At 42.9% G+C, this 16471-nt stretch overlaps 1 protein-coding gene across 1 annotated transcript in view; it reads left to right on the top strand.

The window, feature by feature from the left end:
• Positions 1-15956, top strand: part of PCNX2 (pecanex 2) — a 269742-nt gene extending 253786 nt beyond the window's left edge. Inside the window, exons 33-34 of the mRNA XM_090044227.1 lie at positions 5558-6006; positions 9772-15956. Coding sequence (XP_089900353.1) covers positions 5558-6006; positions 9772-9945 — 623 coding nt within the window. The 3' untranslated portion in view covers positions 9946-15956. The remainder of the gene's footprint in view (positions 1-5557; positions 6007-9771) is intronic.
• The last annotated feature ends 515 nt before the right edge of the window (positions 15957-16471 follow it).

Below are 16471 nucleotides of genomic sequence, written 5' to 3'. Positions count from 1 at the left end.
ATGTAGGTACTGCACATTTAGTTAGTACTTCATTAATTAAGTACTAAACTAAATGTATAGTAACTATGGTGCATTAATGAACATGTAGCTGGCTCTTTGTGAACTAACTGACTTTACATCACATTTATGGTATGCAGTGTAAATTAAGGAAGAGAACTAAAGGGAAATGGTACTTGTTTTCTTTCTAGCTCAGTCTTTTTGACCTGACATTAAAGGTCTTGCCAGGTATATAAATCATATTGTGGTATAAAAATAACTGCTGCTTTTAATTGAGTACAGTGTGAGAGTTTTCCCCACATGGTCTCATAGTTTGACAGCGTAGCAATCAGAAAGGCAAGCTTAATTGTAAACTAATGATCTTGAGCGGCCCATATGATAATGAATGCTAATTGGGAACTATTTACGAACATTTCATAAGGTGCAATGTAGCCACAATGGAAAGAGAAGGCCATACCAGTTCCAAAAGAAAACAACTAGACTTAGAAGTGAAGTAAATTGTATATATATATACACATTTTACATTTATGTATCTAAATAATTTAAAAGGGGAAATTTATAGTAATAAATATAAGAATAGAAGCTAGGGCTTGCATTAAATTGGCAAAGGAACAAAAGGACACACGTGGAAAATTCTGGCTAGCAGAATTTAAAACAGTAAGAAAAAATTGTAAGACTATGAGAAACAAAAGAAGTCCTAATGATGTTTTCTGTCTACTATGAGATGGAAATGACAGAACTGCCAGTAATAATGCAAAAAATGCAAAGATTTGCAGAAATAAATATTTCTGTTTGGCATTTGGAGAAAAAGCCAAATGAAGTTGTCATATCTATTGTTTTTACAGTAGATGTTTTTTAAAACAGTTATCCCAAAGATCCCTTTGAGCTATTAATAATTATTTCCTTTAAGTTTTGGAATATTGTGGAAGAACCAAAGGACTAGACTTAAAAAATTTTTAAAACAGCAAGTGGAATGACTGGGAAAATAGGCCTGTCAACCTGACCTCAGTCCTGGATGCTACTGCAATCCTGTGTCAAATTCTGGTACGCACACTGCCAGAAACAATGATGATAATTTGGAGAGGCAGCAGAGAAGTTCCATGAGAATGATGAAAGGCCTGTTTTTTAGTGAAAAACTCAAGGAGGTTAATCTTCTTATTTTATCAAAGAGGAGACTAAGGAATGCCTTGGAAGCAGTCTATAAGTGCCTCCGGGGGAACTGGAATATGGTAATAAGTAGGGTTGTGCGAAGCAGGTCCTATTCCAATTCGGCCCAAATCGGGGACAGTGATTCGATTTGTTGATTCAGATCTCTGTCTCCAATTCAATTCGGCCGAATCCGAATCCGAAGATTCGATGCTGATTTGGAGAATCAGTGATTCGGCCATAGACACAGCTTTAAAAGTTTTTTCTACATACCTTGAGGTAGAGGTGCAGCTCGTGAACGCTGCAATGCAGGGGGGATAGAGCATCACACAGGGGTGCAGGGGGGCCCTCCACATGCTTGGTGGTGACTGCAAGAGTGGACTGCAAGTACTTCCAGTCCAATTCCGGGTCTGCCAGGGAGCACACTGGGGGGGCCCCCTCACGCTTCTCTGGCTCAGCGATTGGCCACAGGGGGACCCCAGGTGCCCCCCTCAGACCCAGGAAGCACCAGTTACTGAACCGGGGGGTGCAAGGGCTCCCCCAGAGGGCTCCCCGGCAGACCCAGAAGTGTAGCAGAAGTGCTTCTGGTCCACTTCTGGGTCTGCCGCCAAGTGCACTGGGGAGCCCCCTGCACTTCTGAGAGACACTCCATATGCCCCAGCATCGCAGCACTCACAAGCCCCTGCTACCTAGAGGTATGTAGAAAAAACGTATAAAGCTGTCTCTGTCCGAATCTCCAAATCTCTTTGAATCAATTCAGAGGGTTCTGATTTGATTTGGAGGGATTAAAAGGTCCTCTGATACGATTGGATTCAGAGATTCAGCTACCAAATCAGGCCAAATCTCCGACCATATCAAATCAGGGACCGAAGCTTCACACAGCCCTAGTAGTAAGTAAATGGTTCCTCTATCTAGCAGACAAAGAGATAATGAAGCTACACACATTCAGAAAGTAAATCAGGTTCACATTTTAAACAGTGAGTGTAATTAACCATTGGAACAACTTACTAAGGGTTGATGTCGATTCTGGAACATTTTTAATAAAGACTCGATGTTTTTCTAAAAAAAATCATTTGGGAAAGTCCCATGGCCTGTCACACAAGAGGTCAGAATAGATAATCACAGTGATCTGTTCTAGCCAGATAATTGACAAATCAAGTGACTTTAGTGCTTTTTAATTGAATATGACATTTTGCTGGCTGGTGCCATTCAGTCTGAAAATAATTAAATAATATATATACAATTAAAATAATATATATATACACATAAAGTGAGGAAAATGAGAATTAAAACTGTTTTGGGTATACCAAGAAGTATACTAATTTTATGATACAGTACATAGAATGGTCAGTGTTTTTTAAGCATTTTCAGAGACTGAGTTATTTATGTGTAGATATGGGTGGTCTACTATACAGTGCTGTAACCACTGAATTTGGGATGAATATAGAATATTTTTGGACAGTAGTTAGCTTCACTGTTTAAATCATGAACAGATGTTTGGCCACCGTAGACGTTGAACAAACTAACACATACACAGCCTCTTTGTGCTTAATTCTTATCTGTCCTTTTTATTTAAAAAAAAAGTAACACCTTAAAATAATCATTAGACGTAGAAGCCAAACTGTGTAACCAAAACATCCCTCCCTCCCTGAGAGTTTCAACAACATCGATCTTTGGGAAAGTCAGAACCACATCTGGACATGAACTTTGCAGCTTTGACCTGTCTGTAATTACAGTTTACACCACTCCCGTTATCCCATCTAAAGTGCATGGAATCTAAGACATGTTTTCAAACCTGTGGACAGGGTTAGCTACCTTAGTCATGTCGATTTTAAAAGGAGTCATGGGCTTGTACTAAAAAGGCTATTGCTGGATTTTTTTAAATTTAATCTTTGTTGTTCTGAATATGACAATAGAAAGAATGAGATATTGTAAATGATGTTCTTTTCTTGTCAGGCCATCAAATGTTATCTCAAGTGGCTTCAATCATTTTATTGGCCAGGTCTGCCACATGAGTCTGACCTCAGTTACCTAACTTCTCTGTACCTGCAAAATGAAGCTAATAATATTTCTCTGAGAAGCACTTTGAGGTCTGTGTATATAAAGCACTCATTAAGAACTGAGTAATAGAGGGATCCTTGAAACAGGATTATTATGCTACATTAATTGAAGTAACTAATAAATGCAGCATAGACAATCAGATTTCTAGAAACTTGTTTGGCTGAGAAATGTCAGTATCTGAAGGAATTTTCTTTTTCAAAGATTCCTGCAGCTCTCTTATAACCCCCTCTTCCTATTTTATGTATCACAAAAAAACCCCAAAATACAAAAACCCAACAGGCTCAGAATCCTTGAAAAGCAAAACTGGCTCCAGCATTGTAAAGTTTTAAAAATATTGAGATTTTTTTTTAAAACCTGCAGTTATGGCTATAACACAAAGCTTCCACCATGTGTTAGTATTTTGGGTTTCCTGGATAATGGAAAGCCAAGTAAGCATTCACATGAACACACATTTGCTGTGAGGCAAGTATAAAATCATATAGAGGAGCAACAAGGGGGGTCTTTTGTGTGTGCCAGCCTGTTGTTCATTACCTAGAGAGTGCATTGTATCCATAAGCAGGTATTTAGCATATTCAGTAGCTTCTGACTGGACTTTTTTGTTAATTATTCTGTGTATATTCAAACATTCCAGAATACGAATTACAGAGATTGGCTTGTGTGCTGACATATGAGGTTTAGTATCCCATCTACATTCTTTTTGTCATTAATTATAACTCCAGATGCTCTGGATACCCTGGTAAAAATCCAGTCCAATATTAAACACTGTTAAGATCTTGGCCTCAATAGCTTTCCTGTAGCATACACTTTCTGTTCTCTGATACTGATGTGGAAGAATCCTCACATTCCTAGTCCTAAAGGGCAGGAGTAATGTGATTTAATTTGATTTTGTTTAAAAACTGTACTTTTTGCAAACAAACTGTATAAAGCTGTAGAAACAGGATGTTTCAATGGGGTTGGTGTTGTCTTAAGTTATAGGCTCAGAAAAATAGAGTTGGAAGGCACCTACTCAGCCATCCTGCTCAGGGTAGGATCTTCAAGTGTTTGTCTAACTTGCTTAAGTAAATTTCCAAGAACAGGGATTCCTCACCCCCTCAAGGTAATTTGTTCCAGTGCTTAAGCACCCTCATAATGAGAAACTCTTCCTAATATTCAAACTGAATTTCCCTCATTGTGGTTTTAAACCATGTCTTCTTGTCCCATCCTCTGTAGCCACAAAGAATAATAATGTAACATCATCCTCTTTATACCCACCCTTCATGAATTTGAAGACTATTATCAAATCCCTCATCAGCTGCCTTTTATTCAAAATAAATGGTCCCATTTTTTTTCATCCCTTCCTCATAAGTCATGTTTCCCAACCCTCTGATCATTTTTGATGCTCTCCAATGGACTCTTCCCAGTTTCTCTACAACTTTCTTGGGATGCAGGCCTCCATGTGTGTTCCTAGTGCAAAGAAAGCCAACAGTATACCGGGTTGAATTGAGAGGAGTGGTACCTGCAAATCCCAGGAGTGGAAAAACCACTCCTTTTAATACAACCTGGTATGCTGTTGATTTTCTTTGCAACAAGAACACACAGTTGACTCATATTCAGCTTGAGGTCCACCATAACCCCCATGAGGTCCACCATAACCCCCATGTCCTTTTCTACAGTAGTGCAGCCTAATCAGTATTTGTGTGTGTGATTGTTCTGTCCTTGTGCAGAACTTTGTACTTACCTTTACTGAATTTCATCCAATTCATTTCAGACTGTTTTGCCAATATATTGAGGACATGCCAAATCCTAAGCCTATCCTTCAGAGTGTCTGTAGCTCCACCAGCTTGGTGCCATCTGCAAACTGGCTAACTGTACTTCCTCTAACTCCATATCATTAATGTTGTGACAAATACTATCATCAAAGTCAGAGTTGACTTCAAGTTGATATGAAGTAGTCAATAGAATAATGGTTCCTGGATTCTGTTCTTATGTCTCCTACTGACTTCTGCATAACTTTAAATAAGATCCCTGATTTCTCCAGCTACTCCTCTGTTGAATTTTTTTAATAATTATGTTATTTACCTACCTCACCTAAGGTCAGATTCTGTCCTGATCCAAACACAAGAGAATTTTGGGAGCAGTCCATACTGGAAACAGGATGGACTAGATGTTATAAGAGGTTTCATCAGTCTCTAATTTCTGTGGTTCTCCAAATGTTTGCAAAAAGTCCTTCAGATCCTCAGCATAAAACTACATGTGCTATAAAGAATGATCTATCTATGGTACACCCTACTCACTAGACAGAGGCAGTAATGCATGCTTTGATGGGACAATGTTGAAGAGATTTAAAATGGGGTGTAATATTTTTGTTTTAAAGGCAGAAGAAAACCCAGGAGTCAATCTGCTCAGATGCATGCTGCCTTAAGCCAGCGACCACCTGTTTCAAGTCATTCTGGACCAATTGTAGAAAGCTGCCAGCCTTTTATTCGAGCTTCCACATCTGCACATGAAATTGCTCAAAGGCTTTCTGGCAGTCAGCTCTCCTTCCACAATTCTATGACATCTGTATTTTCTCAACCCCCTGCCGTTCCTGCTGCTGGCCAGCTGGCTGTTCAGGATCAAGCTGGAGCAATGTTCAGGTCTGGTCTGACCTCCTCAACCAGCTCTACCCTCAGCCTTCTGTTCGGCAAAAGAAGTTTTTCAAGTGCTTTGGTCATTTCTGGGCTCTCAGCTGCAGATGGAGGTAACACCAGTGATACCCAGTCATCCAGCAGTGTCAATATTGCCATGGGTCCCTCTGCTAGAGCAGCAAGTCAAGCAACACGGGTAAGGCACACAAAGCATGAGCTACTCTCTTATAGTCAGGTTCTTATATTGCCTTCCTTCCCACGGGATCTGAGCACCTTGTAGTAGTAGTGCATTTTAAGGAGTGGTTCCTAAAATCCGTCTGGCATGGCTTGTTTTTTCTGTCCTCTCTACCTGGGAAAAAAACTAGTTTTGTTTTGTAAAGTAATGGCACGGTTTTGAGGGTTTTTTTCTGTTCTCCACCAAGTTGAGCCATGAGCTTTCAAAATAGATGAGAAAACCCCACCCATTAATAGCCAATAAGCCAGTTGTTGGGGAGTTCATCGAGATGCCACCCAACCTCCTCTTGAAGACCCCCAGGGTAGGGGAGAGCACCACCTCCCTTGGAAGCCCATTCCAGACCTTGGCCACTCTAACTGTGAAGAAGTTCCTCCTAATGTCCAGCCTAATCTGCTCTCTGCTAGCTTATGGCCATTATTTCTTGTGACCCCCAGGGGTGCCTTGCTGAGTAGAACCTCACCAATTCCCTTCTGTGCCCCCATGATGAATTTATAAGCAGCCACAAGGTCGCCTCTCAACCTTCTCTTGCAGAGGCTGAAGAGGTCCGGGTGCCCATATCTCTTCTCATAGGGCTTGGCCTGCAAGCCCTTAGCCATACGAGTGGCCCTTCTCTGGACCCTCTCCAGGTTATCCACATCCCTCTTGAAGTGCGGCACCCAAAAGTGGACGCAGTACTCCAACTGCGGTCTGACCAGCGCCTGATAGAGGGGAAGTATCACCTCCTTGGTTCTGGTTGTCATGCATCTGCTGATGCATGGCAGAGTGCAGTTAGCTTTTCTGATGACTTTGTCACACTGACGACTCATGTTCATCTTGGAGTCCACTAGGACTCTGAGATCCCTTTCCACTTCTGTGCTACCGAGCAAGTCATTTCCTAGACAGTAGATATGCTGGACATTTTTCCTCCCTAGGTGCAGCACTTTGCATTTCTCCTTGTTATATCACATTCTATTGTTTTCTGCCCATTTGTCCAACCTGTCCAGGTCTGCCTGCAGTTGTTCCCTGTCCTCTGGTGTGTCCACCTCTCCCCACAGTTTTGTATCATCCGCAAACTTGGATAGAGTACACTTCACTCCCTCGTCCAAGTCACTGATGAAGACATTGAAGAGTATCAGTCCAAGGACCGAGCCCTGCAGGACCCCACTACCCACTCCCTTCCAAGTTGATACCGACCTATCCACCGCTACTCTCTGGGTACGGCCCTCTAGCCAATTTGCCACCCACCGGACTGTGTAATCATCCAAGTCACAGCCTCTTAACTTGTTCACCAGTATGGGGTGGGATACCATATCGAAGGCCTTCCTGAAGTCTAAGTAAATGATATCAACCCCTACTCCAGTGTCGAGATGTTTTGTAACCTGGTCATAAAAGGAGACTAGATTAGTCAGGCATGATCTACCCTCTATGAGCCTGTGCTGGCTTCCCCTCAGCATAATTTTTCCTGCTGCACTCTCGCATATACGAGCCTTAATAATCTTTTCAAAGACTTTGCCAAGGATGGAGGTGAGACTGACTGGCCTACAGTTGCCTGGATCCTCCTTCCTCCCCCTTCTTGAAAATAGGGACCACATTGGCCCTTTTCCAGTCTTCTGGGACCTGTCCCGTGTGCCACGAGTGCTCAAATATTCTTGCCAGTGGCTGTGCAATGACATCAGCCAGTGCCTTCAGTACCCTCAGATGGAGCTCATTTGGGTCTGCCGACTTAAACACATCCAGTCCTTCCAAGTGAATCAGCAACATCTCACGATCAGTGCTTGGTAGTCTGTTGCCCAGCTGTTGCCTCTCAACCATGTGAGACTTGTCTTGCCCCTCGTTTAGGAAGACTGAGGCAAAGAACTCCTTGAGGAGTTCAGCCTTGTCCCCCCTGTCTGTCACCAATTGCTTTTGCCCATTCAGTAGTGGTCCTATTCCACCCTGGGCCTTCCTTTTACTCCCTATATATCTGAAAAACAATTTTTTGTTATCCTTAACTGGGGATGCCATCCTCAGCTCCATGGCAGCTTTGGCCTTTCTAACTGCCTCCCTACAACTGCGAGCTGAAGAGGCATACTCCTCTTTAGTAACCTCTCCGTTTCCACTGCTTATATGCCCCCCTTTTTGCCCTTAGGCTGCTCTGGATTTCTCTGGTCAGCCAAGGAAGCCTCTTGGCCCCTTTCCCCCTGCATCGATACCATCTCCCTCTGTGCCCGAAGGATCGTTTCCTTAAGGGACAGCCACCCTTCCTGGGCTCCCATCTCGCCAAATCTCCTACTCTGCAGTGCCTCATTGACTAAACGCCTGAGTTTGCTGAAGTCAGCCTTCCTGAAGTCTAGCACTTCCACCCTACTAGTTACTTTACCCACCCTACACCTTATGATGAATTCTATTATTTGGTGGTCACTGTCCCCCGGGTGACCACTGATCTGTAAGTCCCTTATCATGTCATCCCCTGTTGCCAATACCAGGTCCAATGTTTAATTACAGCACAGCCTTGTTAAAACAAAACCTTATGGGACTGTAAGAAAAGGTCATTAAAATAAGGTGTTCACTTTAACAGGGTTTGGGTGATTTGCTGCTGAGAAACCTTGATGAAAATCTAGTATGAAAATGTTTGGGGTCTGACACATCATCATGTTCTGACAGAAAAACTTTTCACTGAAAAATTTGCAACAAGTTCCCATCCATGCTCTTCCCTGAGAAAAATCTCTGTGCGTGCAGTTTGGTGTGGTGTTTTGCTGGCTACCTGACTGTCATTTAATTTTTAGTTCTAGTTAGTCACCATTCCATATCCCATCGTCTTCACTACAGCACCCAGGGGCAATGAAATGAAATGATAAAATCATTAGCCATGAAGCAGTTTGGCAATTCCAGTAAAAGACAAAGTGCGAGAGAGCATAATTACTCTCTGGTTCATTTGACACTAACAAATGGAACCAAGTAAGTTTATAGTGCTGTCATTATGACAAAATTCTTTTCTCTGACACACAGCATAGGATCATGTTACTACATGACACTCCTTGTTCAAGCTTCAGATGGCAGAGCCCCCTTGACATACGTACTTCATCCCAAACACATGTAAGGCTCAGTCTTACTCCCGGTGAATGCAAGGAACTTTGCCATAAACTCCAAGAGAAACTAGACTGAACATTACTTTCTATGGTCTAATCTTCCATCATTATTCATACAAGTAACACTCATTACTCTTCATTATTTCTGCAACACCAATAAACATGCTTGTCACTACCCAAACAGATGGTAAGATGCGTCTCCTACCCCAAAGAGGTTGCCATCTGAATCCTGGAAGATATGGATGTCACCTTTCCATTTTGGTCAATTGTGCTGAGCACTTCCCATAGTCAGGGTCTAAAGTAAACTCTGCAGTAAAATCTGTACTTAAATCGGCTGCAATAGCATGATAGTCTTCTGGCAAAGCTGGAACAGCATCAGACTCACTACATTTGAGGATAAAACATTTTTCTTAGCCTGATAATCTTCTGTTGTTCACGGTTCATTGCAAGTGAAATTTAAAACAATCCTGTACATGCCTCTTATCTCGTGCTTTATGCCGTTATTGTATGAAGGGGGACACGTATGAAAGTCATCTCTGGTTTCCTTTCTAGCACTTGAAATGCCCACTGTAAATAATGAATGTTAAGAGCCCTGCTCAAGCTGTACCTTGTTTCAAAATGTCATTCTGAAAAAAAACCCTATTAAGCTATTTCCTAAACTCTTTTATACTTTTCTAAGCAATTCTCTGAGACGTGTGAAGCAATGGATACTACCGAATCGAGACCCCGGAGAGAGCTAGGCCCTGCCCATGCCATTTTCATGGCTCAGAACCTGGAATGCAGGAGGGCTAGCCAGGAGGATATGGCCCTGGAGGACACAGCCTCTCAGCACAGCTTGTCGGAAGAGCAATAAAGAAAACTCCTACTTAAAGGACCATGCATTCCTTAAAATTCAAATAGACATGGCTAGGTCAGTCAGCTGCAGATGGTTTTATTTTTCAAATATAACAACAAACCTCAAAACATTTATTTTTCTAACTTCTGAGAGAGCATACCATTGGGGCAGAGGTTCTTCAGTAAAAAGTCTTGGCAGGTGGGGATGGAAGGATCTTCAAAGAGTTTCAGGATGTCCTAAAATGCAGTGCCACTTCATCTCAGGTTCTTGTAATTATTAGAACAACCAATAAAATCTGACTGCCGTTCCTTCCCCTGCAGAGGTGCTGACACTTCTGGTGGAATTTTATAAGTGCCCAGAAAGAATAATGTTTGGAGTTGGGAGTGAACACAACCGGAAATCTTAATGCAACTCAGTGAAAAGCCCATAGACATCTGTTTCCTGCCATAACTAAAAAAGATGACTGCATGTTAAATAATTGACATTTTATACATAATGTATCACAAAGACAAATTTTGAATAGGAGTAATGAATATGTAATAGAACTGTACAGTGACTGTAATATTAGAGCTGTATCTAAGAATTTTTAATGGCAAACCTATTTTTTTTCTTTTCTTTCATGTGTTAACACAGGTAGTAATTATGTGTAGCAACATATTAATACAGTGTGCATGCAGCCATATTGAAATAATGTATGAATGAGCCAGACTGCACATTGCTATAAGGCAGGTTTTGAAAAAAAAATATAGCCAGTGCATGGAAAGCCTTCACAAAGCATATATGGTGCTCCTTATTTGAAAACAAAGCAGTTTTACTTAAAAGGCTGCTCTTACGTATAATTACGCACTCCTGTTGCATTTACAGGAATGCATGCCTATTTCTGAAGCCTATAGCAGGTCCTTAATGTACTATAGAACATAACACACTTGCTTCTCATTTTTTTTGTAATTAAAAAATTTCCAACTATCAGTGTCCAGTGTTTCTTATTATTGTACCTACAGTGGAGTCTTTCTTCTTTCTAATTCTTATCATGGAAATCCACAGCCAGGTGCCTTCTCCCACCTGGTGCAAGATGGAATAGGCAGTTCTGTAGCAAAGTTTCGTTACCTTTCACTATTTAGTGTTGCTATCAGATCTTCATACTGTGTCCATCACCGTGACATATATATTTAATGCTATGGACATTAAAACTCAGTAACACCAGTAACAATAAACAAGCCTAGGCCATTTTGTGAGAAAGTAATTCTTATTTTCTTTTAATCATGTTTATATGATTTGTACCAGATTTGCAAACTTTGAAAATCCACATTTTGTCTTCCATCTTATTAATGAATGAATTAGGTTCTAACACGCTGTATGTTATGGCAAAACCCATGCTCTTCTGCACTATGGTCATGCTGGCTTCATGATGAGCCTCTCAGACATCCTGCTGCCACATGGCCAGCCTAAGTAAAAGTGACAGCAGCACATGTAATGCACCTACACCACAGATGAGCTCAAGATCCTAACAGGACACACTTCAAGTCATATTCCCAGTTAAGAGACCACATCCGTTTGTGGACATACAGCGTACCAGGTAAGTGCTTATTATGATGCCAGTCTGCTGCTCCACAGATTGCCACACAGATTGCTTCTTACTCCCCACCACTCCCAAAGCACAAATGACTCAAGCCAAACCAAGTTAGATGTAGTTCTGTAAGTTTTAGTTGCTTGGAAGATTTTTTTAAGTAACTATAAAAATGGAGCTATTCCAAACAGTTCATTTCTTTTTAGCAGCTGCACCTGTGTTACTGATTTTTCCTTCTGATTTTTAAAAATGATTTTTATTGGAATAATTTGAATAGAAGAGGAAAGTTACATCTTCACAATGCTAACAATTAGCAATTAGAAATTAAAAAGTGGAAAAGAAAACAAAGTGTTACAGATATTCTCTAAAACAACAAGCTATAGGTTTGAGGGAAACTTTGAGGAATGGTGTGAAATCTTTGATATGTTTAAAGATAGAAATACTATCTACATAGCATTAAAGATCTGTTGGGAGTCAGAGACCATGCATAAGCTTGTATTGAACACAAGGTTAGTTTGCTGGGGTGTATTTTTTACCTGGAAGTGAGAAGACTGAAAAAAATGACGTTAAAACTAAGGCCAAGATCCATAGAAGGGCTTAGGTGCCTAAAATGCGCTTTACGTGAGATTTGGGCATCTAAGGTTAAGGCTACACAAGTTACCATGAGAAAGGTATGGATATGAATTTACAGTATGACCACTGCTCCACAATTACTCATATGTACAGGGTGAGGATGGATATGAATCCAGGACTTTCACTACTTAGGCAGGTCCTAGCTGCGTAGCTCAGGCTAGGGCAGTGCTGGGCAAGGATGGAAGCAGCAATTTAGACAACTAGGAAACTTTCAGGTCAAACAGGGAGGTGGCTGAATTGGCTAGGCAGGTGATGAGTATCTAGATGGACTTCAGATGGCTAAGTCTTGTTGCAGGTGCCTAAACCCTTTATTGGAACTGGTTTGTAGATCTGGATCTAAGTGGTTCAGGTTGAACAGTTTGTAGATCTTATGTGCTTGGTCTATACAATGACGGGGGTAGTTGGAGAATGGCTGTGACTAACACTATCAAATAGCATGATCTTAACATGTATATATCTTGGACATATCTGTGACACAAGGTTTTCCAAAACAACAATCATAGAAAGCCACTCAGTCCATTCTGTAGCAAGGAGCCTGCTTACTGCTCCCACTGCTTGTTTGCCAAGTCTCAGAATATGGTCAATGTGTGGAAGTTAGCACTGCTGTGAAGCAGACAGTGAATCAGCTGCCAGATAGATCATGTATTTCTGCTTTACAGCAGTGAACATTGCAGCCTCCGAGGAGAGTGCATTAACTCTCTGAGAACAACTAACTTAGAATTTTTAAAAAAGAGTCCATGTATGTGCTCCTTTTCAGACAATCATTGGAGTGATGAGGGAATGAAGGCAGATTTCCATTCACTGATCCCTCTTGGGAAAGCCCTAACCCCAGACACCATCACGGCAGGTGAAGGTGCGGAGTGTAAAATCTACCCTGGAATGGTGGGGGTTTACTTTAATCAGAGTAGGAGAAAACCAATCGTGAATCCTTGTAATGCACCAGGACTGGACAAGGCAACAAGGAATGGGAAACAAAGGGGAGGAATGGCAGCAGAGTAGGAAGGGGGCTCTGTGGAAAAACAAGTGTCAATGCTGCAGAACTAGCCTTCAGATTAACCGTGATTTTCTTTCCCTTGGTTTACCTCCCCATTATAGTCTTTCGCTAGTTTGCTCTTGCTTACACCATACTGTAAAGATCATATGCTCAGTTCATTTGCACTGATGAAGATAATGTTAGAAGCTGCCCAAAGGATCAAAGCAATTAACTTCACCAACATTACTGAGTCTAGCCAAGGGCTGCTAAATCAGTTGTGTCTGCACCAGCACCTGGTTACCACCTGGCAGTCCCTCAACTTGGCCTATTGCCTAGCTGTTTCCTACTGCAGTCAGTAAGAAAGTGACAATAACACTTGCGCAAACTTTGTCAAGTGACCTTTGTATTTCTGTTCAACCAAGAGTACAAATCCAGGTCTGACTGGCAGCTCTTATAAGTGAAGACCTACTGGCGAGGCCTAGGACTTTTCTGTGAAGGCACAGAAAGATTCAGTATCATCTTGATCAACAGTACTTATAACTCAGTACTATTTCCCTTCTCCAGATTAAAACTGTTTTGAATTCCCTGAAATCATCAAGTTTTGGGGAGCTTTCTGGGTGCCAATCACAGGTCATTTTCTTGGGCTAGTAAGGCAATGTTTCTCAACCTTTGCAGTCACAACCACTTTTCTGAATGTGGCGGCATCCCCAGTTGAGACCCACTGTTGGTGCTAGCTCAAATTACTTCGGTGTTTCTCTACTGCATGCTGTGACCTCCAGGTTCAACTGCCCACCGTGCCTGCTGCAGTCAGCCTGGGACTGGCGGTAGCACACATTGCTAGCCCTCTCTGATAACCCTAAAGCATATGGGCCCTGCATGCCTGTTTCTGGGAAGTGTGGGGGCCTTTGGACTGGGCTATAGCCCAAACCAGCTGTTTGTTTCAGTGCAGCAGTTGTCAACCTTTCTGAACTGAAGGCACCCTCATTGGACTGGAGTAGCACCCAAGTTCAAAAGCTAATTTATAGAATACAGAGCTTTATTCCTGAGGGGGCAAAGGGGGCTGGCAGTGGGGGTGGGGGATTGTCCAGGAAGGGAGAAGCCTGACCCTGCACTTATCTGCATATTTATCAGCTTAGTTCCTAACACTTCACTTATCTCCCCATCCCTCCAGACACCCTAAAAAAATCTGGTGGCACCCTGATTGTGAAACAGTGCTTCAGGGTTATTAGAGAGCCCTAACACAGCAGGAGGGCATGTGTGCCACAGCCTTAAATGCAAGGCAGGTTTACCTGGCTGCTACAGAGGCAGTTCCTGGATTGCAGCACCCCACTTGAGAACCACTGAGATGGACTGAAGCCAGACAAAAAGATACTGTTCTCCCCCTCCCCTTCTTCTATCTCCAGGATGCTCTTTGATGGAATTTGGACTCAGAATTAGGTTTATTCAAGAAGCTGATGTTGAGAGGTTTGTATGGACTCAAGTTTTCCAGCTGGGTATAATAACCATCTCATCTACAAATTATTCCTCCTCACTCTCAGATGAGTGCCATTTTTATTCTGCTTCCTGCAATGGGAAGGATGGCATTTCATTAGCGAACTTTACCAGTACCAATTAGTTCTGTAAAACTGATATTTCCTAGCCCTGTTATTAACTCTGTAGCAGGGCAAGCGTGATGAAGATTTACCATTCTCTTTTACACATATCAGTTTGTGAGTAAAAAGCGGTCTGACACATGATAAATAATGCAGCCTCTGTTTTTGTCTTACTGCCTGCGCAATTTTATGCTGGAACTGCTATACGCTTCCTTGCCTTCCTTGATTCTCAGGATTGTACAACGTATGAGGCACCAGTTATTCTCGCCTTTTTCACAACAATTAAAATGTGCAGGTGCAGTAATGTTGTCATCCGGGATCTCACTGATGTGTCTAAGGTTATTTTCACTAAATGTTTGCCACTGGTAAATTAGCTTGTCGGGAGAACTGGGAATGCTGTGTGTGTTGTTACAGTGCTCTTAGGGTTTTCCAAATATTCTACGCCTGTGAGACCACGCACTGCATTTTTACATCTCTAAAGTAAATGTAGGGTACCATAGAAGCCGAGCTTAATTTGGGGCTGTTAGTTTCTCACCCCTTTATAGCAGATCTGAAACTGGCAACCTGCATTATCTTGGCATTGCATCAGACTAGAAGAAACTATTACTATCATCTATTTTTTAACCAAGACACAATTTCCCTCAGCAGTTCAATCTGTATTTTGTGTGGAGCCAAAAATATTTTCTTTAGAAAGGCACCTACCTCTTGCTCTGAAAACACAATCCTGGCCTCATGGAAGTCAAAATTAGGGGTGCACTGATAGAGACTTCTTGGGCCAATACTGATGGCCAATTTTTAATGATACATATCGGCTAATACCGATTTGATTTTGATATGCAGCCCCGCAGTGACCGGCTGCTAAGTCTGTTGTGGGGGAAGGGGTGGAGGGAAGAAAGGAGCATGGGGAGGGCAGATCGAGGCCCCCACTGTGAGGGAGGCAGTGGGACTGGTGCTGGGGCAGATGCTGGCCAGTCAGGGCGGGGCATGGGATGGAGCTGAAGCTTGTCCAAGGGGTGCGGGGGGCGGGGGGGGTCAAGTCCCTGCTACCGCACACCACAGTAGGGAATGGGGGGCATGTGCCCCCCGGCTCTGTGCACAGGGTGAAGGCAGGCTGCCACTGCGGGCTGGGACTGCTCTGGGCTCGTCCCAGCGGGGGCTGGGCTGGGTTGCACTCAAGGCAGGCAGCAGTAGCACTGGGAGCGGAGCTATGGTGAATTTTGGGGTTGCTGCAGCCCCCCTCCCAACTCCCTCCAGTGCTCCCTCTGCCTGCCCCAAGAGCAGCCTGGCCCATCCCCCATTGGGAAGAGCCAAGTGCAACCCCAGCCCACAACAGCAGTCCACCTTCACCCTGCACCCAGATCCAGGGGTCACATGCCCTCCTGGGGTGCATGCAGTGGCAGGAGCTACCTCCCCAGGCTCCTCGGACAAGCTGCAGCTCTGTCCCGTGCCTGCCCCACCCAAGCTGGGCAGCACCTGCCCCTGCCCTAGCCCCAGCCGCACTCCGTCACCATGGGGGCCTCAATCTGCTCCCCCTCACCCAACGCCCCTTCCCTCGCAACAGACTTACCAACCAGACCCAGCTGCTTTTCATGCTGCCAGGCTGTGCACGTGCATGCAACATTTATAGGCCATATTATTGGCCACATCAGACAAAAAGCTAACTGCCGATACTCCTAATTTTTCTCGTATTGATACCGATTCGATATGGGACTGACATATTGGTGCACCTCTAATCAAAAATCCATCATAGCCTTAAAATCCTGGATATCAGAAAATTCC

The sequence above is a fragment of the Crocodylus siamensis genome, chromosome 1 (genome assembly GCF_052110815.1).
Source record: "Crocodylus siamensis isolate JL-2025a chromosome 1, ASM5211081v1, whole genome shotgun sequence".
Classification (NCBI taxonomy): Eukaryota; Metazoa; Chordata; order Crocodylia; family Crocodylidae; genus Crocodylus; species Crocodylus siamensis.
This window is presented reverse-complemented; position numbering and strand designations above follow the sequence as displayed.